The sequence below is a fragment of the Micromys minutus genome, assembly GCF_963924665.1.
Source record: "Micromys minutus genome assembly, chromosome: 10".
NCBI classification, from domain to species: Eukaryota; Metazoa; Chordata; class Mammalia; order Rodentia; family Muridae; genus Micromys; species Micromys minutus.
In genome coordinates, this window is record NC_137979.1 from 30,252,503 (window position 1) to 30,280,014 (window position 27,512).

Consider the following 27,512-nt stretch of genomic DNA (forward strand, 5'->3'; position numbering starts at 1 on the left):
TAGTCTTACATAGACACATATGCAAGCAAAATACCCATACACATTAAAAAATAAAGAAAATAATTTGGTCTTATATGCCCCTCAACGCACAATTCATTTAAAGATGTAACCCAGAATTTAAAGTCACAGAGTTTGACAGAAGTGAGTATGATGGTTAAGGGGAACACCATTGAGGGAGTTAGGAATAAACCCCTGTACTTGACTTGAAAATCAGCTCATTATGACTGGAATCAGGTAGAGGGCTCAAGAGTTAAGTATTGACATTTTTATTTAGTTCTGATGTGCAGCCAGGATGAAGCCCTAACTAAGAGGGAAATGTTAAGGACCTGGAAGGATGGCTTAACAGTTAAGTGCACTTGCTGCTCTTGTAGAGGACCCAAGTCTAACACCCACCTAGCAAGTCACGGCTGTTTGTAACCCCAGTTCCAGGGGACCTAACACCATTTTCTGGCCTTCAAGGGTACTGCATGAACACTGTGCGTAGACATACATGCAGGCAAAACACTCACATAAAATAAAATTTTTTAATTTTTAAAAAAGGAACATATTGGGCTGGAGATATGGCTCAGAGATTAAGAGCACATCCAGAGATCTTGATTTCAATTCCCAGTAACCACATAGTAGCTTATAACCATCTTTAATGAGATCTGGTGACTGCTTCTGGCCTGTGGACATACATATTGGCAGAATGCTGGATACATAATAAACAAACCGATTTAAAAGAAAAAAGGAAACATCCTGCTCTCTTGCAAGTTCAGTTCCTAGTGCTCACATCAAGTGGTTCATCATCACCTGTCACTCTAGCTCCAGAGGGATTTTGAATAAACTAGATTCTGTGAGCACCTGTACTTGCAAATGTACATGTGCACACTCGTGTGTGCGTACACACACACACACATTTCACTTTCTTTTATTCGTGCTGCTTGGAAGAGTAAAAGTGAAAGTTAATCATTTATAACTTACCTAGCATCCTTAGACTCTATAACTTTAAGGCATTTGTTGTGTTTTGTTAATTCTTAAGGCAGGGTCTCACTGTGAGGCCAGGCTAGCCTCAAACTCAGAAACCTCTGATCTGAGTTTCCAAAATGTTGGGAATACAGGTGTGTGCTACCACATCTGACTGGTGCTTTTTATTAATCTTCTAGTAAACTGTGTACAAAATATAAATGTTACTCTTTTTTGAAAATTTACTTTATATATATGGATGTATATGGTTTATGTTTGTGTACCATGTGTGTGCCTGGTGCCCAAGGAAGCCTTGGAACTGGAGTTGCAGCCAGCTCTGAGGCTTGTGTGAATGACGGGCATAGAACCAGGGTCCTCTGGAAGAACAGTCAGTGCTCTCCTCTCTTCTGAGTCATCTCTCTAGTGTCTTCAAATGCTATTCTCAAACACTAAACCTTTTTATATTTATTCATAGCCTTCTGTTGTGGGTATAAATCTCACCTGTTTTGGTTGTGTTGTTTTTCTCATTTTTATAATATACTCTAAAACAACGTGAATGAGAGATGCATAGTCAGCTTTGTTCTAAAGTCTTTTTTTCATTTATTGTACAAAATTAGGTTTTAATGTGTTATGTGTAGTAGAAAAGCACTTCTGTCTTGTGCCTTATGTAAAGGTAAGAAGATGTAGCCTAACATTAGCTGTGCTAAGATACCAGCTGGTACGGGTTTTATCTCATCCAGTGAGAATGTACTATTGCATTACATAGTTGAATTCTATAAATTAGGAATTTGGTTTCTGCTAGGCATTGTGGCATCTGCTTGGCTCTGAGGGCTTAATGAGACCTCTTCCAAGTTCAAGTACATTCAGACAGAGATCATCCACTGCTAAACAGGAGTATTTAGTTACTAAGTGTTATTTCTATTAGTTTCTTCAGCTACTGTTGTTTTATTCACTCTCTTAAAAATATGAAGTATGAAACAGAAATAAAACTTCAGCAGGCATACATTTCCCTTTCTGGTCTGTTTGATGCTAAACAAACAGCATGTCAGACTTTTGATCATCTGAGCAAACACGGATGTGAAATGCCACCAGCCACCTTTATTTTTAACTCAGCCTTCCTCATTACTGCTTTGCATTTCCCTTTCCAAGCCATGGCCTAGTTGAGTTTTTCAGTTCCTTCTTCATGCTTCCTTTCCCTGGCAGTGGTAAGCACACCAGTAGATTGCATCAGGAGGTTGGGGCCTGTGAGCGCCTTTGCTCTTTTCCAAGTGTCCGATTCAGCAGTCCAGAGTCCACTGCTTGCCAGAAAGTCGCCGTTGCTCCGAGGCTGGCGCTTGCCTACTTGTTTTGACCTTCTGAGAGATGAGACTTTGTTTGCCAGAACCACAGTTGATAGAAACAGAAAGGTACAGATAAGGAATAGCACTGCAATAACAATTAAGCAAATTAGCATAGCCATGTTGCTGGTACTCTCCTCACAGACTTCCTTTTTAAAAGTCTCCTCCTGACTTTTGATCTTTGCTGTCGCTGTCGGAGAACTGTTTGTGAAGACTTGGGGCATGGAGGTCTTGGGTATAGATGTAGGGGCTAAAGGCACAGTGGGAGATGATGCAGGCTTGTCTGAGGCACTCACCTTGTGACCCACTTCAGGAGTGACAAGGTTTGTGTTCTCACTTGGATGTCTGCTCGTGCTGTTTTGATTAATGGGACCTGAGGCAGTGGTACTGTTAGCCCACCAATGTGTGTAGTTTGCTTGTGTTCCAGGAGACGAGGACCACACCATTGTCATCAGGAAAACAAGATGCAGGCACTGTCCTGTGTGCTCCATGCCCACAGGTACACTGGTATCTGTTGAGAAGCAATATCGATTGTTAGTGTGTGGAAGTACAGTGTCTGGCATGTGGAGTAATTGTAGTTAGTGGGCTGCACTTGAGATAGATAGCACAAGGACACCAGAGATCTACACCTACCCTTCGTTATTGGATTCTTCTCAACTGAATTTGTTATTTTGTTTTTTAACTGAATTTTCATTCTTGTTCTTAGATATTATATAAAAATTAAACATGTTGTTGTACATTCTGATGCTGTAAGTTAGCATTACAATTATGTTAACCGTGTTTAACCTTACACCATAGCTCTACATGGTCTCCCTTTTAAGGTAGTGCCCTGGACCTCAGCTTGTGGTCAGATGTTTCTGCTTTTGTGTTTGTGCTTCCTCTTTAAGGCTCTTCCTTACTGAAGTGTTCACCCTCTGAGAAGCACTGCCTCATCTTGAAGTAAAGGAGAACGTGGCCTTGAAAGTTTTGTTTCAAGTTTAAAAAGATACAACTGGCTTTCTTGTGGAAGAGGGATGGTGGAGGTTTGGTGGAGCCTGAGATGAGAGCAGGTGTACATCAGTGAGAATTTGAAGTGCTGTTTGTCCGTTCCTTGTCATGAAGCCTGAGGATTCTGGTCCTAGAATGAAGCTTTGTAGGCACTGCTGAGTCCGCCTCTATTGCCGTAGCTGACTATGGCTTTCCAAATAGCAGAGACATAATAATGCTTGTGTCAACCTAGAGTCAAGAAAAACAAACGACTTCTTTTGCACTCAAGAGGTATATAAAAGGTGGCCACCCTTGTTGTCATTTTATAACCGACATTTTTTTCTCTCTCATTTTAATAGAAATCTACAAAAGAAATTGTAGAGAAAAATTAAAAGGAATCACTCATCAGGCTCCTGGGGCCCTAGAACACAGTGCCTGACTCAGCAGCTCATCTTAACATTAGAAGGCTGAGACTCAGCAGCCAGTGTGCAGCATCTTGGTAGCACATGCTCAGCCCTCATCCTACCCCTCCTCCCAAAAACTAAAGTTCAGTTTGGGGCTCAGAGCTTCCTAGAAGCCAATGTATAAAAGGACAAAATCTGTTCTTAGCTCTTGTTACTGGCCATCTGCTTAGAGATCTCCCTGGGGCTGACATATCTGCCCGAAGTATAGCTAACCTAGCAAGATACATTGTTGCAACTTTAGAGAAGTGAGTTGTTTCTACTCTTTAAAAGATCAGCCTACCTCTGTCTCCTGAGTTCTGAGATCAAAGGTGGGTAGCCAGGACCACCTGAGGTGTTTATAACACTATACCAGTTCTCCAGAGTAACTTTTGAAAGAATATTTTATTCAGAGCGTAAATGAGAGGAGACTGAGCAAACACTAGACTGAATACTTAATGAGTGTAGTTGTCTTGTTAAGCACCATGTGTGTTTTATAGATGTTACTTTCAAACTTGAGTATATGAAGGCTTTTGTTTTCTGTTTTGTTTTTTTTTTTTTTTTTTTTGTCTTTTCCAGGTCCAGGTTAGGGCCTAAGAGTCTGTCTCTAAACTACTCCCGAGTAGTACAGATACCACCCACCCTGCTAGACACAGTTGAGCCAGGGAGGTTTGCTATGGTATAATATAAGCTATTCAACAATATCAGAATCCTAATAAAACACAGACGTTGAGATTAACAGATGAGATATGCTAAGTTGCACAGACAAAACTAGCATATAATAAATGATGCTAATTAGAAACTACATTTTGATTAATATTTTATACTAAGATTGGAGAGGGGCAAAAACGAGTGTTCTGGGGTCCAGATTACTATTGGGATTATGACTGTTGGTAGATGCTTAAAGATACAACACACTGACTTTTGTGTGATAGTATTCAGCTTCGGTCCTCAAGTTGAATTGTAGGATTCTCTGGATACTTTATAAGCCAGTCACACACCCCAAAAAAGATGCGCTTTAAATTGATTTAGTGAGAAATATCCATCCTTTTCTACCAGAGTAGACTTATGCATTCAAGGTTAAAATGGCTTACTGTAGGTTATTTTGATCACATTAGTTCATCCACAGTGCAGTGTGCATCACAGTACTCTACACACTAGCCGTGTGCCGCAGGACAACACAATAGGTCCGCTGTTGTCTCCAGCCAGATGTGCTGCCATGCCCCAGTAAACAAGCTGCTGGCAAAATGAGACTCTTGGCTCACAACTGCCTGAGAATAGAGACTGTTCCTACATCTCGATTTCATGCCCCAGAGGCCAGGTTGGGTTAGTAACGTTTTGGTTTTCTTCTGGTTTTGGGTTTTGTCTCATTTTTAGTCAGATTTGTAATTAAAAACAAAACAACACCCAAAGCTGATTTCAACTCATTTGAGAACAAACTCAAGACCATCCTCATCCTGATTTAAAACTCCATATTAATAATTATAAATAGAATAGAAAAAATAACAGTTCTACATTGTTAGATAAATGTATACATCTTTGAAAAATTGCACTTCCTCTCCACTAACCTGAACAAACCTGTAAGTGGGAAGGAATAAGAGAGCCACGTGTGCGACCTACCTTACCAAGCTTTCCGTCCCGCCTTTACTTATCTGCCACTTCTGCTCTTCTTAGTTTAAGTAGAATTGTTTGGAGACCATGATACTTAAATCTGCAGGGCTTTTTAAGAGGATACGTGCAGCTCGTTTTCCACTTTTGAAACCAAACCACAGATGACACATTTCCTTTCCACTGCAACTCAAACACATGTCACGGGGAAAAGCAAAGACTGACTCCTCCACTTGGCAATGGGATGACAAGAGGCTTTGTAGTGCCAGTCTCCACCCCCAGAATGGGGAGGGCTTTTTACCTCTCTTCTCCCTTTCCCTTCCCTCCCTCTCTCTCTCCTCCCAACCTCTGGCTTACTGCTTATGTCTGCGGTCTGCTTCTGAAATTAGTATTAATCAATGGAAATTACTTGATGGCATCTAATTTTATTTTGTATCACAGACAGATTTAAAAACATAAATGTGGAATCCTTGGAGGTATTTGTCACACACATCACTCCCCTTTAAAGCTGTGAACTACAGCAGTGATCTGAGCAGAATTTGGGCTAGGAATGCTTACAGGGTGTGGCGTGTACAGTTTGACAGGTCTGGGGTGGATTACATTGTCTTCTGTGAAATCAGATAGATACCCCTGATGATCTCCTTGGCTCTGCTGATTGTACAGGAGCCTGGATCACAGCAGACCCTCTCAGTTCCTATCATACTAGGATCTTCCCTTCACCTGTTTTGATGTTCTTGTTTTCTCACTAGCCCTGAACACTTCATGCATCTCTAGCACTATCTTTGATCATGTCCCCCATTTTTTCTAATGAGCATCACACTAATCAGCTAGACTCGTTAGACAATCCCTCATTTTCTTAAAAAAAGACCACTTTTAATTTATATAATTTAAATTTTTTATTTATGTTTATGGTGTCACTGGGACTGATCCCAGTTATTTATGTCTACCTTTATGTAGGTTTTGATGTCACCAGATTTGTGTGACAAGCACCTGCTGAGCCATCACTCTTTGACCTCCTCTCCTTTTTTATTTTGAGTGAGGTTCATTAAGTTGCCCATGGTAGCTTTGATTATTTTTTGTTGTTGTTTTTCTTTTCTTTTCTTTTCTTTTTTTTTTTTAGTCTTCTCTCTCAATACATCCCAACCACAGCTTCCCCTCCCTCCTCTCCTCAGTCTGCCCCCACACCTCCCTTTTCCCCAGATCCACTGCTCCTCCATTTTCCTTCAAAAAGGAGCAGGCCTAAAATAGGTTTTCATGTAGTTGAGGCTGGCCTAGAACTCAGTATATACTGAGGATGACTTTGCCTTTATAATCATCCTGCCTTAGTCCCATGTGCTAGGATTACAGGCTTGTATCACTACACCCATCTGAGTGTCAGGGATTGAACCCAAGCTCTTATATATCCACTGAGCAAGTACTGCCAGCTGACCAAAACTGCAGCCTCCTTGTTTCTTACCAAAAGTTGAAAAACTTGCCTGTATTTTCAAAAGCAATTACAAAATATTTGCATAAATGGGAATATTGTTTTAACAACAAAATCTCTACATATATTCATATTAGTAGGCCTGTGCTGGTACCAGCCAGTTTTTCTTTGTCAAGCAGGATATAGCGTTCTCCGACACCTGCAATCCACAGAACATAGCTTGAGGAATGTCCACCCCCAGACAAACACTGAGGCCTTTTCTGGTCCCTCATGATTGTTGTCTTTCCTTGTTTTCCATCTGCATCTCTCAGGGCTCACCTATGTGGATCTAATCTAATGCTCTAACTATTGTAGAACACACTTAATCACCTGTTTTCTTTTTACCTCTCCTCAAACCTGACTTCTCTTTTCTGTTCAGTTCAAGCTATATCTACATAGTTTTCACTATATGTTTGTAATTTTCTGTTAGTCTTACCTTCTTTTGAAATTCACAATGTTTTTCTTCCCCTCCATTGTTTCTCTTGCCAGTGATGTAGACTACATCATGCAGACTGAATTTGTTCAAAGTACTTAAATCCAAATATACTTGCAGGTTTAGATTGTCTTCAGATTTTGCAATATTCACATTTACATTTACATATAGTGAGATTTTGGGTGGGTGATACTGAATGCTAAACACAGAGTTCATCTGTTTTGTATGTACTTTATACGTATGACTGAAGGTAGAGCTGTACTTTAGTGTATCTACGGTTTAAGTATTGGGTTTGAACTGCCCACCCTGGCATCTGTTGGCATTCAGAAGGCGTTTTTCAGAATAGGAATGGCCAACCTGTGTATTTTTTTTTTCAACTTTTTATTGATTCTTTGTGAGTTTCAAATCATGTACCCCACAGTCACATTTCCCCATACCCTCCACCCTTGCAACTTCCCCTCCAAAAGATAATAAAAAACAAACAAAAAAAAATAAAACAAAACATAGAAAACTGGAAAAACTCATCATGGAAGCTGTGGTGTGTCACAGTGTGTCCCACAGAGTCTCCCTCTGTCCACACATCTTCACTTGGAGATGTTCATTGCAAGTCATTGGTCTGTTTCGAAATTCCTGGCTTCTGTTACACCATCAGTATTGGATTCTCCTCGGGACTTTTCCCAGTCATCCTGTTGTTGCCCTCTGACATGGAGATCCTTCAGGTCTGGACCAACAAGATTAGCCTTTTCATGAGCTCCACCAGTTCTCAGAGGATAAAGATTTTGGGGTGGGTTAACTCAAAGCCCTGGATCTAGGCCTAGACAGTAGCTAAGCTAGTCAGCACACCAGGTCTCCCTTATCCACACTACCAGGGGCAAGCTCTCCAGCACTGCTCCAGCTTGCCCACTTAATGCTGCCATCATCAAGAGGCAGGGTCAGCTATCCCACTTTCATGCCTCTAGAGTCAGCTCCTCTATGCTGCCCAGTTGAGGCATGGGCCCCACTCTCCAAGTGCTGCAGATAGCAAGGGGCAATGTCAGCTCTTACACCCTCAGAGCTGGCTCACCTTCCTTCTCTATGAGGCCAGCTCTACTATATTGAGCAGGAGAGGTGCAGGGCCTGCTCTCCCAAGTGCTGCAGCTGGTGAGGGGCAGGGCCAGTTCACTCTGTCATGACCAGCTTTCCCAGCTGCCTCGGGTAGTGGCGGGGGTGTCTTATCATTTTTTTTTAACCTTAAACCGTTTCTTTAATTTTAAAAATAATTCAACTTATTTTATTCTTCAACAGGAAGATTAAAAATTCTTACATGAAGATATTTATCATAACTCAGAGATAATGGAACATAAGGAACAGTGGGCCTGAGTTAATACATTTGTTTGGATCAAAGTCAAGCACAGTACTCTTCAGATCTTCCTTACTGTGCCTACTTGTGTTGATTAATGATCTTTCAGTTGTGAGCAAGATATGACTGTGGGGAGCCAAGGAAACCCTGGGTGAATGTGTAAAGACCAAATCAAGTCCTAAGGAATGAGTGGTGTTTGAATGCCTCAGGTCCCTGGCAATGGCAAATTTTCCATATGGTGAGGCTCAGAAGGACTGCAAAGCCTTCTTCTGGCCCCTTAGGATGTTAGCAGAGTGTGCAAATATGAGTGTTTACCAACAATTGACCAATGTATGCCAAAATTAGCAATTGTAGCTCTCTTTTCCCGGTCAGTAAAGCCTGAGACTGCTCACTTACCAAGATCTCCTGTCAAGACTAGGCAGCCTCGCTGTACCCAACACATTTCCTGTGGGCTAGGCTAGCTGCAGTAATTGGTGCAGTGCCATCAGAGTGCTGCATGAGCATTTATGTCAGCCCTTTTCTGATTCCTTCACTGCTTCAGCCAGATTTCCAGGACCCAAGCCAAGTGGACATGATGTATGACCTAATGTGGTTTAATCAAAAACATAGAACATTAGCTTATATAGCTGAGCAGTCTGTGGATAAATCTAACCAAGGGGGAGAATTTTATCTATGACTCGGATTATGGCCAAGACCCCAGACCGTCTTTTCATTTCTCAGCTCCTTCTCTTCAGGTTTTGAGGAAAGCTTTTCCTTCCTATCCCAAGACATAAATTTATAATCCCTGGGCTGAGCAGTGATGATGCAGGCCTTTAATCCCAGAACTCAGGAGGCAGAGGGAGCTGGATCTCTGTGAGTTTGCAATCAGCCTGGTTCACAGAGTGAATTCCAGCATAGAGAGCTACACAGAGAAACCCTGTCTTCCAAACAAAATAAACAAACAAATCCCAAGGCTCTGTATTTCTTAATTACAAACGTGGAGGAAAGCTCTCAAACCCCCACAATTTAAACTAGCCTGTGAATTGGAACTTTGGCTTCATTGTCTTGTCTTGAGTCTTTGTGTTATTGCTCAGCCACGTTCTGTTCAAGGTCAGCTACATGGATTGGCTACAGTTTCTGGGCATCTTTTCCAGCCACTGGTTTCTCTGAGGAGTATGCTGCACCCAGCGGCTTTCTTCCTTCTTTCTTGATGGGCAGACTTGTTGCTATTGCCATGGTTTTTAAGGAGTTTGTCCCTTCTCTTTATCCTTATTGCTCAAAGTCTGGAAAATGTAAAACAAAAAAAAAAAAATGTATCCGTTGAAGACTTGTTTTGTATCATTGTCTTCTTTAGAAAATTAATCAGAACCAGAAAGATGGCTCAGCTGTTAAAGGCTAAGCTCACAACTAGAAATATGAGAAAATTAACCACAAAATTTTTCAAAGAGGTCAGTGAGATGGCCCAGCATTGCAAGCCTGACAACCTAAATCCAATCTCCAGAACATACATGGTAGGGAGCAAGGGGAACTGACTCTTACCTCCACAGGTGTGCTGTGTTTTCTTCTGGCTTCCACGTATATGCTTGCACTCACACCTACATGCACACACAATTAGTAAAAGTGAAACAAAAGAAAATAGATTTATATTCTTTACATTCAGGAATTTTAACAATCTTTATTCTTTTCTGTTGCCTTCCTTAGGTTCAAAACTGGCCAAATCAATGGTGATTTGCTGATATACCATGTCTTGCTGACATTAAAGCCATATTATGCAAAGCCATATGAAATTGTAGTGGACCTTACCCATACTGGGCCTAGCAATCGCTTTAAAACTGACTTCCTCTCTAAGTGGTTTGTTGTTTTTCCTGGCTTTGCTTATGACAACGTATCTGCAGTCTATATCTATAACTGTAACTCCTGGGTCAGGGAGTATACCAAATACCATGAGCGGCTGCTGACTGGCCTCAAGGGCAGCAAAAGACTCATTTTCATCGACTGTCCTGGGAAGCTGGCTGAGCACGTAGAGCATGAGCAACAGAAACTCCCTGCTGCTACCTTGGCTTTGGAAGAGGATCTAAAGGTTTTCCACAATGCTCTCAAGCTAGCTCACAAGGACACCAAAGTTTCTATTAAGGTAACCTCTGGTCTGGTTTGAATATTTGTTCCCTTTCGTGACTAACCAGGTTATACTCTGACCTCTACAAATGTTCTCATAGTTGCATATTCAATATGAAGTTCCATCCAGATGTGGAAGATGAAGATTTCTATCTTTATTGTGGGTCTTCAGAAAATTGCACACTTAAAAGACACTATCATAAGGCCTGAGAGATGACACCGTGGTTAAGAGCACTGGCTGCTCTTCTAGAGATTCCGGGTTCAGTTCACAGCACCCACATGGTGGGTCATAACTGTCTGTAACTCCAGTTCTAAGGGATCTTCTGGTTTCCTAGGACATTAGACACATGTGACACAGAGATATGTATGCAGGCAAACCACTCATACACATAAAATAGATTAATTTTTTAAAGTACTTAGTTTGGGGGAGGGGCAAACAGTTCTGGTCTGCAAACTCTGCCCAGTGTTTGGGTGTGCAGAATGGAAAGGACCTAGTGATACATTTCTGTTGATAGAGTCATGGATTTTCAGAGTGCTATTATCCCTTCAATATGTTTTTAGAATTCTTGGCATTTTTTTTTAAAGAAAAATAATTTTTTTTCCTGTTGGATCCAGTTTCTTTTGAGAGTATTTATAAGTAAGTGTTAACATAATTTAAATATAAACTCATAGCAAACATGGTGGGGTGGAGGTAAGTTGGGTTTTGGAACTTGTGAGGACTCTGTGTAACCGTAATCTATTCTTTCCTCACATCATTTCTTAGGTTGGTTCTACTGCTGTTCAGGTGACCTCAGCAGAAAGAACAAAAGTTTTGGGGCAGTCTGTCTTTTTAAATGATATCTACTATGCTTCTGAAATTGAAGAGATCTGCCTAGTTGATGAGAACCAGTTCACATTAACCATTGCAAATCAAGGCACACCACTGACCTTCATGCACCAAGAATGTGAAGCCATTGTTCAGTCTATCATTCATATCAGGACCCGGTGGGAACTGTCGCAGCCTGACTCCATCCCTCAGCATACCAAGATTAGACCAAAAGACGTCCCTGGGACACTGCTTAATATTGCATTACTGAACTTGGGCAGTTCAGACCCGAGTTTACGGTAGGTATTTCTCTCCCACCCTGCCTTTTTTTTTTTTTTAATGCTCTTTTCTTTACTAAATTCACTCCAAGTTAAACAGTACATCACTGTTGTTCACTGAGAGTGCTGTTGTTGAGGGAAGGCCTGAAGCTTATGAATCAAATGCATTACTGCATCTCCCTGTGTCACGTCAGTAATAGTCTCTAAAGAAATCCTCTGCTGCTCTCTCCTTTGCCTCGGCAACAGAAGCAGTATGAACAAAAAGAACGTTACTGTTTGGAGAGCATCACAGTAAAATACATGTTTTGTCACTGCTGTGGCCCTAAAGGCTTCAGATGACCTGTGGCCAAGTGCAAGAGAGTGTATAACTAGAGAGCTGATGCAAAACACTGCTGGGGCATCGTGCACGAGACACCTAAACATTGTCTATTTCACATTCAGACGCAAATCCCACAAAGGAGCAGCAGCTGAACCTGAAAGGGCAGCTGTGCAGGGTTTCAACTAACTGTCAATCCTAAAATTCAAAATCTGGTTTCAAAACTGTTTAAAAAGAGAGGAAAGAAAAGGAAAGAAAGAGGAAGTGAAGGAGGGAGAAAGGAGAGGAGTAAAGAAGAATGGTCTTTCCCGCCTCCCCCCATCTTCCCCTCCCTCCTTCCCTCCCAAAGTGCAAACCCAGAATGCACATGCTACCTGCACAAGCACTCTGCCACTGAGCACCATCTCCAGTCCCTAAAAGGCATGCCCTGAGGACAGGGTATTGTGATCTTCCTGCCAGCCTGTAGAGTCAGCAGATTTGGGTGGGGAGCTGCTATTTTGTAGCACAGCATGCTTTCAGGCACAGTGCTGAACTTTCCTTTTTGGTAAAAATAAGTAACAGTGCCTTCCTAAAGTACCTATAAAGTAAAGGTTTAGCAGCATTTGCAGTAGGGTAGTAATAACACAAGCCAGTATGGGTCATGTTTCGGGAATAGTGTCTTCCCTCCTCCTTCCTCTTCCTTCTCCTTTCCATGTTCGGGTGATTCTTTATCTCGGGTATCTTAGGAATGTCAGGAGTTTTACGTATGAAGTGGAACTGTCCTAATCTGAAATTCATAATGCTCCAGAATCTGAAATTTCGTATGTATTTTGTCCAGACTTTATAACATATCACTTTATTAAGACAGGCTCTCTCTGTATAGTTCTGGCTGACCAAGAACTTGCTGGAATTAAAGCTACTTTTACCACCCCAACCCCATTTCTTAACTGTTAATCATAGGTGCTCATTCGGCAAAATTTATATAAATATTTCAAACCCTGAGCACATCTGAGTATGGTCATTTTATCAGATTCAGGAACTTTATCTCAGGATATAACATAGCCCAAGGTTTATTCTGGGCCTTGTAAAAATGTCCAGCAAGATGGCTCAGTGGATAAAAGAACTCACTCATCACAAGCCTGACAACCTAACCTATGTTTGAGTCATTGTGGAAGGAAGGACAGAACTGACTCCAAAAACTGTCTTTTTACCTCCTTGTATCTGTCCACACAAATATACACACACAATAAATAAATCAATTAAAATTTGTAAATCGGGTGTGTAGCATATGTGTTTGTTACCTGCACTCAGGAGGCACACATGAGTGGATCTGTGAGTTCCAGGTCAGCTTTGTCTACATAGCAAACTATGGGATAGCCAGGGTTACAATAGTGAGACTGTCTCAGTAAAAAGGGAAAAATAATTTAAGGACAACAGATTTTTTTTTTAAACTTACATAGGCCTCATGGACTTTCACAAATGCCTTGGTAAATTTTATGTGTGCTTGGCTCCCCTTATCTTAGAAGGCTCTTTGACATATACCCACATTATGAAAGCCCGTTTTTTTTTTTTATAGCTCTTAGATAATATAAAATAGCATTAGCATAGTTTGACTTGAAGTCAGTGAAAGAAAACAAATTTACAAGCAGTAATATATGTTCTCATTTTTAGGAAAATTGAGCTATAAGCCTGTCTTTACTTTTCAATTCCAGATAGATTTTATTGTTTACCAATTGTGTATTTTGGTTTTATAGACAGTGTCTTTCTAGCCTGGAATTTATAAATCCTCCTACCTTGGCTTCCTACTAAATGCTAGGAATAGAGAGGCCTGTGCCACCATGCCTTGGCCTTTGACGTCTTTGTTAGATAGTGCTAATGGCCATCTTAGTTTAAGTGAAACCATACCATTTCCCAGAGAAAATAGAATACTTTTGGGCAAACTTAGATTTTCATAGCTTTTTCTTCCTGTGTCAACATGTCAGAAATTCAGAGGTAGGGAAAACTTGAAGTTCACTGAGCAGCCCACCTGTTTGTTTTGCTGCATTTTAAAACTGAACCTGAGATTTGTTGTTGGGGTGGGGGTGGGGAGGAACGGAGGGTGTTATTTGTAAATGCTAGGGATCGAACCCAAGGGCTCACACATGTAAGGAAAGCATTCTACCACTGAGCTGCTATAGCACAAACCTCAAATTTTTTTTAACTTTTGTAGTTTGCTTAAATATATTTGTGTGTATTTATAATATGCTTTCTGTTCTAATTAGACCATGGATGACACATGATTGGTTCCAGTGGTTACATGTCATAGAATAAGGTCATGGGATGGGAAATGTTTTGATTTTAACTTCTGGTTTAACAGTGTAAACAGTAGAACACAGACATTCCAAGAATATCCCTACTTTAACACGTTGAACATTATGTGGTTAGATGCCTCCTCTTAAAGCATAAAGCTATCTGTCTCACTACGTAACCCTGACTGGTCTGGAACTCTACGTAGACCAGGCTGGCCTCATAGTCATAGCTGGCTCCTCCTCACTTCCCATTCTGTTTAATGGGATCTCTGAGAGAGTGACTGTGAATGGAGTATTGACTTAATGCATGCATGGCACACCTTTATTTAGTCATTTACTCTATTGATCACCGAAGACCCTCAGTCTTCACTGTTTTATGCTCCCATGAAAATTTCTAGGAAGGCCAGCACCTCTTAAGAACATCATGGACTCTTTGATACTAATTTTGTGACTGATTTTTCACAATCTCCTGTTTGGGACTTGCCATTCTGAAAAAAAATTCACCATGCTTTGTGATAAAATCTTAAGTTGTATATTGTGGGGGAAATATAGTTACAAACAAAAAGAAAATGTAAATCAATCTCCTTCATGTTTTCTCTTAGGTCTGCTGCCTATAACCTCCTGTGTGCCTTAACCTGTACCTTTAATTTAAAGATTGAAGGTCAGTTACTAGAGACATCGGGGTTATGCATCCCTGCCAACAACACCCTCTTCATTGTCTCTATCAGTAAAACGCTTGCAGCCAATGAGCCACACCTCACCTTAGAGTTTTTGGAAGAGTGTATTTCTGGATTTAGCAAATCTAGTAAGTAATGACTTTCCTTAATACTAAGAATGACTCTTAAGACAATTCAAAGAAAATTCTTGTTTGGGGTTTACTAGGAGTCTTTCACTTACTGTATTTTTACTTTTTAAAAACTTTCCTCCTTTTTTTTTTTTTTTTTTTTTTTTGTCTTGTCTGTGTAACTAAAGGAAGTCTGAAAGAAAATCTTGGTGGGATGCACAAAAACCCATCAGAACTCTGTGGGATCCTCTTTCCTGTAGGCTTCTGGAAAGATTTCCTTCTTTATTTCAGTTTCATAAACTTTAGCATTTTTTTTTCTTAGACAAGAATTCCTCGTCTCCTTGATTTTAAAGAAATAGTTGCTTCTCTTTTGTATAGTTGACTTGGAACTATGGTTTTTATTGGACACCTGTTAGTTGATGATGCCAGATCCAGAGTCAGTACTGGGTTTGTTTTAATAAATCTCATTAATTTCATATATATTCTTTTTAACATCTGTCCACCTCCATAGCCTGACTAGTATAGCTGCTGATCTTTGCCTGGCTTCATTCCTGGCATTTTTCTCCCTGTGATACATACAGTTTTCCTCTGCATTCTGCATTATACATTCAACACATACCTTCATATCTCAGTATTAGGCGATTAAGTGCTTTAATGTTCATCAAGACTTCATCAGATCAGGGCTGAAGAGAAGGCTCAGTGGTTAAAAACACTGGTTACTCTTGCACAGGACCCTGATTTGATTCCTCCCACCCACATGACAGCTCACAGCGCCTGTGAAGCCAATTCTAGGGGATCTGCTACCATCTTCTGGATCTCCAGGCACCGCATGCACATGCTGCACAGACATGCATGTGAGCAAAGCACCCACACATGAAATAAAATAATTAAAAGAAAAAAGACTATGTAGATACATTTTGTTTTAATTTTTTCATCAAGTGGAAGATGTAGTTGTGTAACATTGATGAGAGATTTGTACATTTGAGAAACAAGTACAACGTTAATAATAATGATAAGTGTGTGAAAGTACCTGTGTGGGAGAACAGGCATACTGAGTCTGGGTCATATAGCTCTTTCAAGACCATTGCAGATGGAATACAGTACTGTCAAAGGGTTTGAAATTCCCATGGAATTTACGTTTTTCAAAATATTTTAAATTTTATTGAAAATCCACAGCTAATAAAATGTCATTAAAAAAAGGGGGCAGGTGTAACAGTACAGATGTCCCCTCAGTATACATGTTATAATAACATAGGAATCTAAGCAGATGGATCTAAGAGAAACAAGCAGCGCAGACTGACTGCTGAGGCAAAATCACTTGAGAAGTAAGTCTGGAAAGTGAGTCACCGTAAGTTTCTCACACAGAACAGTTCTGCTGTAAGAGTGGAGTAGAGGCCATGATAGAAGTGGGTGCGTAGTGGCTTGTATGTGAGTGGGGTGGGAGACAAGAACAGGAGAAAGCTGAAGTAAGGAAAGAAAAGCTTCAGGAGGCACTGAAATGTCACCACAAAGGAAAACAAATGATTGCGTGACTAAGCTAGGCCTGGGAGACGGCTTCAGACTGAATGTGAAAGTTTAACATCTTTAGTTCAGAGCTCTCTGTAGAGGAGTAAATGAATCACGGTAGCATAATAAAAAATACCAGATTGAAAAACATTTTTAAAGATTAGACCCTGCGGTTCTATAGCATTGTAAACAAGGACAGTGTTTCTAGAAAGACATTTGGAAGTAGGTTAGAGCCTTAAGAATATTCATATCTGGGGCTGGAGAGATGGTTCAGTGGCTGAGAGCACTGGTTGTTCTTCCAGAGGTCCCAGGTTCAATTTCTAGCACCTACATGGCAGCTCACAACTGTCTGTAACTCTAGTTCCAGTGGACCCGGTATCCTCACACAGATATAAATGCAGGCAAAACACCAGTGCATATAAAATAAAAGTAAACAAAAATAAAGTTTAAAAAGAATATTCACACTTTGGGGCATTATAGTTCTACTTTTTAATCTTTCCTGAAAAAAAAATAATGCTAAAGAGCCAGCAGAATGACATGGTAGAAAAGGTTCCATGCCACAAAGCCTGACAACCTGACTTTAATCCCTGAGACTCATGTAAAGATAGAAGGAAGGAGCCAACCCCACAGAGTTCTCCTCTGACCTCCCCAGGACACATATACTCATCCACACACACTTTTTAAAAGATTTAATACAGAGATGTTTATAACATGTTGTTTTTCTGTTGCTGCTTAAAACCTAAGGTATTTGTTGTTACAGTAAAGTGCCAGCTGTTAAGTGAATAATGTTAACTGATGAGCTTGACAGTGAATAATATCAAAGAATCTAGATGACAGCCTGCAGCATTTCTAGTGTTCACCAGCCTCTCTCAATAGCCTCTGCCTCCGAGTGCTGGGGTTAAAGGTGTGGGCCGCCGCCACCCCCTAGCTCAGCTTACTTAGTTTAAAATTATTTGTTCAAAATTTAGTGTCTTTACCTCTTATCAAAAAGTTTGTCTAGGCCTAATTCAAGATAAAAATCTTTATTTTCAACCTTTTCTCTGTTCCTTCATGACTGAATCCTTACCGGGGCTAGAGAGGTGGATCAGCAGTTAAAAGTACTGGCTGTTCCTTCAGAAGACCTGGGTCCAATTGCCAGCACACAGGTAAATGGCTCACAGTGTCTTTAACTATGGTCCCAGAGGATCAGACACCCTTTTCTGGCCTTGTTGGACACCAGACAAGTATGTGGTACACAGATAGACATGTACATACCATACTCATCATACACATAAAAGATAAAATGTTTGTCATTTTCTTTGACTGACTGTGCTAATGGAGTATTTTCTCCACAGGTATTGAATTGAAGCACCTTTGCTTGGAATATATGACCCCATGGCTGTCAAACCTAGTCCGCTTTTGTAAGCATAATGATGATGCCAAACGACAAAGGGTGACTGCCATCCTTGATAAACTCATAACAATGACCATAAACGAGAAGCAGATGTACCCTTCTATTCAAGCAAAAATATGGGGGAGCCTTGGGCAGGTATTGAATTTTCACCAATACTTATTTATTGCCTCTCTTGTGCTGGTAATTCTTGGGGCCCGGGGTATACAGAGCACACTGCTCTGCCCTGCAGAAGCATGCAGACACATACCCAGCCCTGTAACTAGCTAGTGCATCTCAGAGCTCTCTTCCTTGCAAAATTGTATACAGTTTAGCTGTAGACGCCTGTTGCCATTTCTAGCAAACAGTGTTTAGATGTGCACTCTGTCCCTATATACCATAGATTTGTCACTGCTCCTTAATGATGTTATTCAGAACATCTGTTTGCATTTAAAGTTGCAGCATAGTTTTAAATACAACTTCCCTCAACCTCACAAGGAAGGTGCAGGTCAGTTCTTCAAAATAACCACTTAAGGAAGCAGTGCCCTTAACTTAGACAATGTTATAAATCATCTTCATGATTTTAAATGGTGTTAGAGCCAGTTTTCTGACTGTATGATGTGATTAAAGTAATTAGATTGGCCATGTGTTACTGTCTTAGAGCACAAACAAGTGTCTAAGCAGCTGAAGATAGTCGTGTGGAGATGTTTAAACTCTGAATACTGATCTTACTCTGAAGGAATCAAGTGGCACCCTCATCCTTCCCTGGATGTTTTACAGGTCTCTAAGTCTAGAACTCTGAAAGTCTGGGGTAAAACAAGATGTCCATTACTTGGGATCTTTTGAGTATCTCTTAATTAAAGGCAGTATGCTTGACAGCAACATGGCTTTCCTTGTCTCACCAGATCACAGACCTTTTAGATGTTGTGCTTGACAGTTTCATCAAAACCAGTGCCACAGGAGGATTAGGGTCCATCAAAGCTGAGGTGATGGCAGACACAGCTGTGGCTTTAGCTTCTGGAAATGTGAAATTGGTGTCGAGTAAGGTAACCACTTTTTCTGAACCTCTTGGACTATGCCATAGTATATTTGTTTATCATCTTTAAAGGTTTTGTCTTATAACTAGCTAAGGTTAAACAAATTTATTTGAGTGTGTGTGTGTGTACATGTGTAAATAAATGTCTGTGTGCACATAGATCATAGCACACATGTAGAAGTCAGAGGATAGCTTGTAAGAGTCAATTACCTCCTTCTACAAGTAGGTACTAAGGTATGGGGCTCGACAATGTGTGCCTTAACCTGCTGAGCCATGTTATTGACCCTGAATTTACTTTTTAAGATTTACTTACTTTTCTTTTACACGTATGCGTGCCACATGTTTACAGTGTCTGCAGAGATGAGAAGAGGGTGTCAGATTCCCTGGAACTGAAATTGCAGATGGTTGTGAGCTGCCATGTGGGTGCTGGGAACCAAGGTTCCTTATAAGAGTAGCAATTGCTCTTAACTGCTAAGTCATCTCTAGCACTCTCAACTTTTTTGTGTGATGGAACTTTTAGTCTTGTTTTAAAAACTTGTTCTTCTTTGCAGGTTATTGGAAGGATGTGTAAAATAATTGACAAGACTTGCTTATCTCCAACTCCAACTTTAGAACAGCATCTTATGTGGGATGACATTGCCATTTTAGCCCGCTACATGCTGATGCTGTCCTTCAACAACTCCCTCGATGTGGCCGCTCACCTCCCCTATCTCTTCCATGTTGTCACGTTCTTAGTAGCCACAGGTCCCTTGTCCCTTCGCGCTTCCACACATGGATTGGTCATTAATATCATTCACTCTCTGTGTACTTGTTCACAGCTTCATTTTAGCGGTAAGTTCTTAGATGGTGACCTTTCTTTACTAGTTCTTTTCTCAGCTTTACCTTACCTGACTGATGTCGGTTTTTTACTGTAATAATACCAACTCACCAGGCCTACAAGCAGTAATTTGAAATTTTACCAAACAGGAAAATAATAAAAATAACTTGCACATCATAAACAGCTAGAATTTAAAAAAAATTCTTTGTCATGCAGATACGTGTAATTATCATATAACCTGAAAGATTATTATCAGTTGATAGTGTTGCATTACTAGTGCCGGTTTGTTATATAGCCACTAATATATCTAGGAGTTTGATTTAGGGAGCTTGCTTGTGTGATTTTTGCATGGTATTTACATTTTTCTTGAATTCAAGATGAACCATACCACTTTAGAATTAAAATATTGCTATTTTTTTTTCTTTTACAGAAGAGACCAAGCAAGTTTTGAGGCTCAGTCTAACAGAGTTCTCATTACCCAAATTTTACTTACTGTTTGGCATTAGCAAAGTCAAGTCAGCCGCTGTCATCGCCTTCCGTTCCAGTTACCGGGACCGGTCATTCTCCCCTGGCTCCTATGAGAGGGAGACTTTTGCTTTGACGTCCCTAGAAACAGTCACAGAAGCTTTGTTGGAGATCATGGAGGTATATAAGGAAAATGTCAAGAAAGCAAAGTAAAATCATATTTTAAATGTATAATAAAAGGGTGTAGTGGTACAGGAAGGAGAGGCAGGTGATTCTGTGAGTTTGAAGCGAGCTGAGTCTATATAGGGATTCTAAGCCAGCCAGGTCTGTGTAGTAACGCCTCATCTGAAAAACATTCTGTAATACACAGACAAAATACTGGTCATTCTCTAAATTAGATTTATCTTACTTTATGTATATGATCTTCCTGCCTATATATGTATGCACCACACATGTGCCTGATACCCGAGGGTCAGGGAAAAATCCAGAAGAGGACATAAAATTCCCCAGAACCAAAGTTACAGATGGATATGAACCACTTTGGTGGATTCTGGAAACTGAACCCATATCCTCTGCAAAAACAAGTGCTCTTAACTGCTGAGCAATGTCTCCAGACCCTAGAATATGTTCTTAATAACAGATATCACTTATAGACATGAGAATATTAAATATTCCTAGAAACATCTATATATACATACAAATTTAGAGTTTCCTATTTTTCAGGCATGTATGAGAGATATTCCAACGTGCAAGTGGCTGGATCAGTGGACAGAACTGGCTCAAAGGTGTGTCCTCAGTGACTAGAAACTGGAACCGTGTGTGTATTGTTGAAAGTAGCTATTGCAGCAGTAGCAGCAATCCTGTGTTTATAGTGTGCATACACTCAAAGATTTTCATAAGTTCCTTGGCTCTTTTAATTGCAGATTTGCGTTTCAGTACAACCCATCCCTGCAGCCAAGAGCTCTTGTGGTGTTTGGCTGTATTAGCAAACGTGTATCTCATGGGCAGATAAAGCAGATTATCCGAATTCTTAGCAAGGTACCTATTCCTCTTTTCCCAAATGTTTGTCCCAAGTTACAAATTATACTTCAAGTTTTTAAAAACACACTAAAATGTAATTACTGGTATTGGTACTGTAATTAAGTATGTATTTATTAAATATCTAAACTCTTTATTCTTACTGCAATTCTTTGAAGTGATGAAGTTCAGCATTGTAGCACACACCCTTAATCCCAGCACTCTAGATACAGAGGCAGGCAGATTTTTGAGTTTAAGGCCAACCTGGTCTACATAAGTGAATTTCAGAACAGCCAGAACTACATAATTGAAAGAACTTGTCTCAAAAAGAAAAAATATTTTTCAATAAGTGTATTTGCCTTTTTTAAAATTAGTTTTCTTAATCTATCAGTTTTGAAAGCCTTATAGCCTTAATATAAAGCTATGTAATTTATAATCAATATAATGACCTTATTAGAATGTAATATAGAAATATATTTTTAAAGTAAATATATAGTATACATTGATGAACAATGTCTTATTTCATTAAAAAGTAAAATAAAGATTTCTGTTTTTCTAAAAGGCACTGGAAAGTTGTTTAAAAGGACCTGACACTTACAATAGTCAAGTTCTAATAGAAGCTACGGTGATCGCACTGACCAAGCTACAGCCTCTTCTCAATAAGGTGATCATTGCTATTGCATGGTACTATGTGTCCTTTTCTTTTTTTAATACCATCTTTTTTTTTTAAGATTTATTTATTTATTCTATATAAGTACATTGTGGCTATCTTCAGACACACCAGAAGATGGCATCAGATCTCATTACAGATGGTTGTGAGTCACCGTGTGGTTGCTGGGAATTGAACTTAGGACCTCTGGAAGAGCAGTCAGTGCTCTTAACCACTGAGCCATCTCTCCAGGCCCCATGTGTCCTTTTCTTATACAGAATTTAGGAAACAAAGTGGATTGAAAAGAAGTTATAAAGAAGATATAGTCAAAGTGGAGCCTATTATCACAAGACTTAGAAAATAAGGTAGACTGGCCTAGCCTGGTGGCATGCATCTTTGGTCCCATCACTCATGACAGAGGCAGGTTGATTTCTGTTAACAAGAGGCCAGCCTGGTCAACAGAGCAAATCCCGGGACAGCCAGGGCAACATAGAGAATACTTGTCTCAAAGGAAGGGAAGTGGGGTGGAGAAAGGATTGGGAGAAAGGGGAGGCAGGGAGGCGAGGGAAAGGAAGAGTGGATTGGAAAGAGGGTGTAAAGAAGAAACTGTAGACAGCATGGAGCCTGTGTCAGTCTTAGTAGTTTAAGATAGAGGAAGAGTTAGTGTAGAGTATCTTTTCTCCTGTGCTTGATTGGTTGTGATGTTTTTCTCTTTGTATTAAAAGAAAGATAGGTATAAATTCTTAATTCTTTTCGTCTAATGAGAATTAGTTGAGCTGGGTGGTGGTGGTGCAAAGCCTTTAATCCCAGCACATGGGAGGCAGAGGAAGCTGATCTTTGTGACTTTGAGGCCAGTCTAATCTACAGAGCAAATTCAAGGACAGCCACAGCTACCTAGAGATACCTGCCTTGAGGGCTGGAAGCAGGGAAGAGTAGAGTATCCTGTGTGTATCTGGTAGTACTTAGAGATGTACAAGTAGTAAAGTTCCTAAGTGGCCTGGGATGGACGCTTGGAAGTAAACAGTACACTCAGCAAACTCACACCAGTGTGTTAGTTAGTGATCACTGCTGCAGGGGATGTAAATCCAGGAGCAGTGCACCTGCTCCTCAGAGGAGTCTGCATGCTAGCTTAGGGTGTAATCGACGGTATAGTACTTGCTTAGCATGTGCAGACTCCACCGACAGAGGATAGGAGGGAGGCATGGAATGCATATAATGAGAGTTTGTACTAGCAAGAGTAATAAGATTAAAGACTAGAATCTAACTAGAGCTAGAAATAAGTAGGACAGTGGGGTGGTGAATAGGCATCCTAGTGGAGAGTTGATAGAGAGAAGTGTAAAGATTGAGTAGCATTAACCTAACTCTCAGTACTCTCCAGGAAGGAGTTTGGAAGTGATTAGTTCCTAGGTAGCAGCATGATAAAAGCAGGACACAGGTGACCCAGAGAAGGGAGGCAGTTAGCCTGGACACTGTCTGCAGTGTAACAAGGAAGCGGCAGGTGTCAGTCTGCTGTGGGGATCTTCCAACTCTGGGCACTGGGTTTGGCACCCAGCATTGGGGACCAGAGGAAGCTCGGGCTCTCAGGCTAGCTCATGGTAGTTGTAATTAGATACATGGAGATAGCCAGGTGCCCATCTGTCTGCTCATGTTTTCCAAAGGAGAGGAAACACATTGACTTGGTGAGGCGGCCTGCTCTGTTTTGTTATGTCTCAGTTCACCTCACTCACCTGGAGTGTCTCCTTTTCCAGGACTCGCCCCTGCACAAAGCCCTCTTTTGGGTTGCTGTGGCTGTGCTACAACTAGACGAAGTCAACTTGTATTCAGCCGGCACAGCACTTCTGGAACAAAACCTGCACACCTTGGATAGTCTCCGAATATTCAATGACAAGGTGAGTAAGCTTTCCTCTGAGACCACATTGCTCACAGTGAGTCTTCTCTTCCTCGTCTTCCAACTATACTGTGCTTTATTGTGAGTATAGTTCCTTAGTAGCTCACTAAAAACTATTTAATCCATAGTTCTATATAAAAATAGCCAAGAACAGTGCACCCTTCCATTAGTGATTAGAGTAGTAATAAGTAGGGCTGGAAAGATGGCTCAGCAGTTGAGAGCACTGACTACTCTCCCAGCACCTATGTAGCAGCTCACAACCATCTCCAGCTCTGGTCCCAGGAATCTAGTGCGCTCTCTGGCCTCCTTGGACACTGCACATACGTGATGCACAAGCATGCATGGAAGCAAAACACCCATGCACATAGAATAAGCAAATACATTTTTATTATAAAATAATACTGAAGAGGAATAATAGCCAATATACCAGGTGCTGTACATTTATTATTGCTTATCATCACTCTCTAGTAGCAGTCTCCATCCTTGTTTATTTTTATTTATAACATATGTGTATGACTAATTTTTCAGTTATTCAATAAGAAAACTTATTTTTATTGACTGTGTACTTGAAGAAAAATCTATACGATTAGTAACAATAAGGAAGTTGAAGAATCTACAATTTTTTGAGTATTCTATTGTTTTTTTTCCCCATTTGCCTTAGTCTCACTTTAAAGTATCCCATTAGTAGCCCCCTTCACATCGGTCAGTTGGGTAGGGATTGGATTTTGGTTCAGAGCATTGAGGATAAAATGAAGCAGCACAGAACTGGGCTAGTGAGACGGCTTAGCAAACAGAGACACTTACAACCTAGCCTGACGACCCAAGTTCAGTTCCCAGGCCTCACATAGTGGAGGCACATGTGTGCTAAGGAAATAAAAACTGTTGTTTCAAAGCTAATGAAAAAGTGTATTCCTTTTGTTTTAGAGAAAAATAGAAGCAGTTTAAGAGAAAAGACAATGTTCTTTTGAAGAAGATGTGTGTGCACATGTGCACGCATTCGAATTGTTCTTGAAATGAACTGAGCTATGTGGAAACAGAACATGGCCTGAGTGTAAAGATACCTGGTCTAAAGTTTGTTTGTTATATAGAATGTTTCCCTATATATTTATCATCTGTATCATATGGTACAGAGGTTAGAAGAAGGTGTCAGATTATCTGGAACTGGAAGTGATTATGAACTGCAATAGAGGAGTTCTGGGAAGCGTTCTCAGGTCCTCTGGAAGAGCAAGTACTCTTAACTACTGTGCCATCTCTCTAGTCCCTAAAGTACTTACTCAGTGTATATAATGGGATATAGACCTAAAATAGCTGGGAGTCTAGGAAATGTGAAACTAAATTATAGGTAGAAGATACCTTAAAGTTTATCAGTCAGACCTCTGTTCACAAAGTGGAAAGGAGCGCGCCCCCCCCCCCCAAAAAAAAAAAAAAAAAAAAACTTGGAATACCCATGAAACCATCTACAGAACTTATGAAACTCAGAAAGAAGGAAGACTAGAATGTGGATGTCTCAGTCCTTCTTAGAAGGGAGAACAAAACAGGAGAGGAAATACAAGGTCAAATAGAGGAGCAGGGATTGAAGAAAAGATCTACAGAGACTGCCCAACCTGGAGAACTACCACATATGCAGCTACCAAACCAAGCACTATTGCTGATGCCAAAAAGTGTTTACTGGCAGGAACCAGACATGGATGTCTCCTCAGAGGCTCTCCCAGAGTCATTGATATAGATGAGGATGCTTGCAGCTAAACATCAGATTGAACACGGGGACCCCAATGAAAGAGCTAGAGAAAGGACTGAAATAGCTGAAAGATTTGCACCCTCATGGGAAGAACAACACCATCATTAGCCAAGGCACTGAGATGGAGAGAGTGATTGGGAGAGGGAGTACCTTCATGGAAGCAAATTGAGGGGGAGGAGGGAGAGGCGCAGGAGGGAAGGGTATAACATTTGTAATATAAATACAGAGAATATCTAATAAAGTTGAAAAAAAATTGGAAACGAGTAAAGAAGTTACTGGAATATGTCTGGTTCTGAACTAGCCCCTTCTCTACCTAATTTCAATGCTCTGTTCTGGAGTTGATTGAGATAATTTTGGTCGCAAGTGATGACTAGCTATTGGCTATTTGTATGTTAAGAATATTTACAAATAAAATAAATATCTTAAGAGCATTTTCTTTCCTTTACATCAGAGTTAATAAAGCTTATTAAAATCAGCAGGCTATTCTCTGGGATGGTAAAGTTACAATAATGGTACTTGCCTTTAAGTCCTACTTCTTGAGAAGCTGAAGCAGAAGGCAACATAGTGAGTCCCTGGATGAGTTTGATGTCAGCAGACAAATGTAGCTGGGCATTTGGTTAATGGCTGTATTCTTAGCACTTGAGAGGTGTAGACAGAGAATCAGGAGTTCGTCACTGTAGCAGGATCACGGCCAGACTGGGATAGATGAGATCCCATTTCCAAAGGCCAAACCAATAAATTGTGTATTTTAGGGCTGCAGATAGATACAGCTCAGTGTTAAGATTGCTTGCCCAGCATGCATAAGGCCCTGGGTTTAATCCCCAGGACCCCTGTCCCCCAACACACACACACACAGACACACACACACAGACACACACACACAGACACACACACACACACACACCATGCTGTAAATTAAAGCAGTTTGAGTTATCCATTATCATATTACTTATCTTTTTTACTGTCTTACCCCAGTTAATTTATAGTAGCTTAAATGTTTTTATAGGGGTTTCTGTTATCTAAAAATAACTTTTTTGAAACTGAAAGAATTACTTAGCATGTCAGAGCTGTTCAACGCAAGTAAAAAAGTGGGTTTTTAAGCAAAATATATGAGCCAAGAATATAAAGTGAACTTGGGGTCCTAGTACTAGAAAATGAAAAGGGAAATTCCTGTGTGAACCCCACCAACTATCTATCTATCTATCTTCTGATTGTTTTTAATAGAGTCCTGAAGAAGTATTTATGGCAATCCGGAATCCTCTGGAATGGCACTGCAAGCAAATGGATCACTTTGTCGGACTCAATTTCAACTCTAATTTTAACTTTGCACTAGTTGGACACCTCTTAAAAGGTAAGGAGGTTTTTTATTAGAATGTTTCATGAAATTGTATCTAGAAGCCAAAAATAACTAAGAGAAGTTGATTACTTGAGATAAGTTGCTGTAATTTAGCATATATGTTTTACTTTAAAATGAAAACCATACTGTATAAGTTGTTTCAATTAGTAAGTATTTAGCTAGAACCTAGTTTACATATCAGATCTTAAAAGAACCAAGTACTTAATAGTAAAATTCCCAATTGCTATGTTACTGGTTACTAGTACACTGCACATGATGTTATTTCAGAATGCATGTTACAAATGTTATCGTACAAATTGAATCAAGGCCTAAGGATGAGCTCAGTCGAAGAACACTTAGATTCAGTTTCCAGCACTGCCAAGGAATAAAAGGGACTTTAATTTAGAGCACATTGTGTTCAGATAAGATCATAGACACTCTTTGACTTGTTTCTAGCATGTTTTCAATCAGTACTCTTACCGTGTACCTTAGAGTCCTCCATTCTGGTAGATACCTCTCTTCCAGTTCATTGATGCTCTATAGATAACCATCTCCAACCAGACTAGAGCTGGTGCGCTTCTACCTAGCTTTAACTGCTCACTGCTGGCTTCATAGCT

General features: G+C 40.3%; 2 protein-coding genes and 1 long non-coding RNA gene across 3 annotated transcripts in view; 1 reads left to right on the forward strand and 2 right to left on the reverse strand.

Annotated features, from left to right (window-relative positions):
• NF1 (neurofibromin 1) overlaps window positions 1-27,512 on the forward strand; it is a 234,514-nt gene that overhangs the window by 181,726 nt on the left and 25,276 nt on the right. The window contains exons 38-49 of the mRNA XM_080923198.1: window positions 10,211-10,643; window positions 11,388-11,728; window positions 14,893-15,095; window positions 17,915-18,108; window positions 18,855-18,995; window positions 19,537-19,816; window positions 20,233-20,447; window positions 20,991-21,052; window positions 21,191-21,305; window positions 21,847-21,948; window positions 23,682-23,822; window positions 26,784-26,910. Of these exons, the coding sequence (XP_080779324.1) occupies window positions 10,211-10,643; window positions 11,388-11,728; window positions 14,893-15,095; window positions 17,915-18,108; window positions 18,855-18,995; window positions 19,537-19,816; window positions 20,233-20,447; window positions 20,991-21,052; window positions 21,191-21,305; window positions 21,847-21,948; window positions 23,682-23,822; window positions 26,784-26,910 (2,354 nt within the window). The remainder of the gene's footprint in view (window positions 1-10,210; window positions 10,644-11,387; window positions 11,729-14,892; window positions 15,096-17,914; window positions 18,109-18,854; window positions 18,996-19,536; window positions 19,817-20,232; window positions 20,448-20,990; window positions 21,053-21,190; window positions 21,306-21,846; window positions 21,949-23,681; window positions 23,823-26,783; window positions 26,911-27,512) is intronic.
• On the reverse strand, window positions 2,102-5,439 carry EVI2A (ecotropic viral integration site 2A; the record flags this gene model as incomplete). The annotated part of the gene is made up of 2 exons (XM_080923904.1): window positions 5,309-5,439; window positions 2,102-2,793 (listed from the first exon to the last, which is right to left on the reverse strand). The coding sequence occupies exon 2, from the start codon at window positions 2,771-2,773 to the stop codon at window positions 2,102-2,104; it is 672 nt and encodes a 223-aa protein (XP_080780030.1). The 5' UTR covers window positions 2,774-2,793; window positions 5,309-5,439.
• On the reverse strand, window positions 7,655-26,151 carry LOC308425727. The gene is made up of 4 exons (XR_013975168.1): window positions 26,080-26,151; window positions 20,296-20,408; window positions 10,049-10,104; window positions 7,655-9,792 (listed from the first exon to the last, which is right to left on the reverse strand). It is a non-coding gene; the product is annotated as an uncharacterized lncRNA (long non-coding RNA).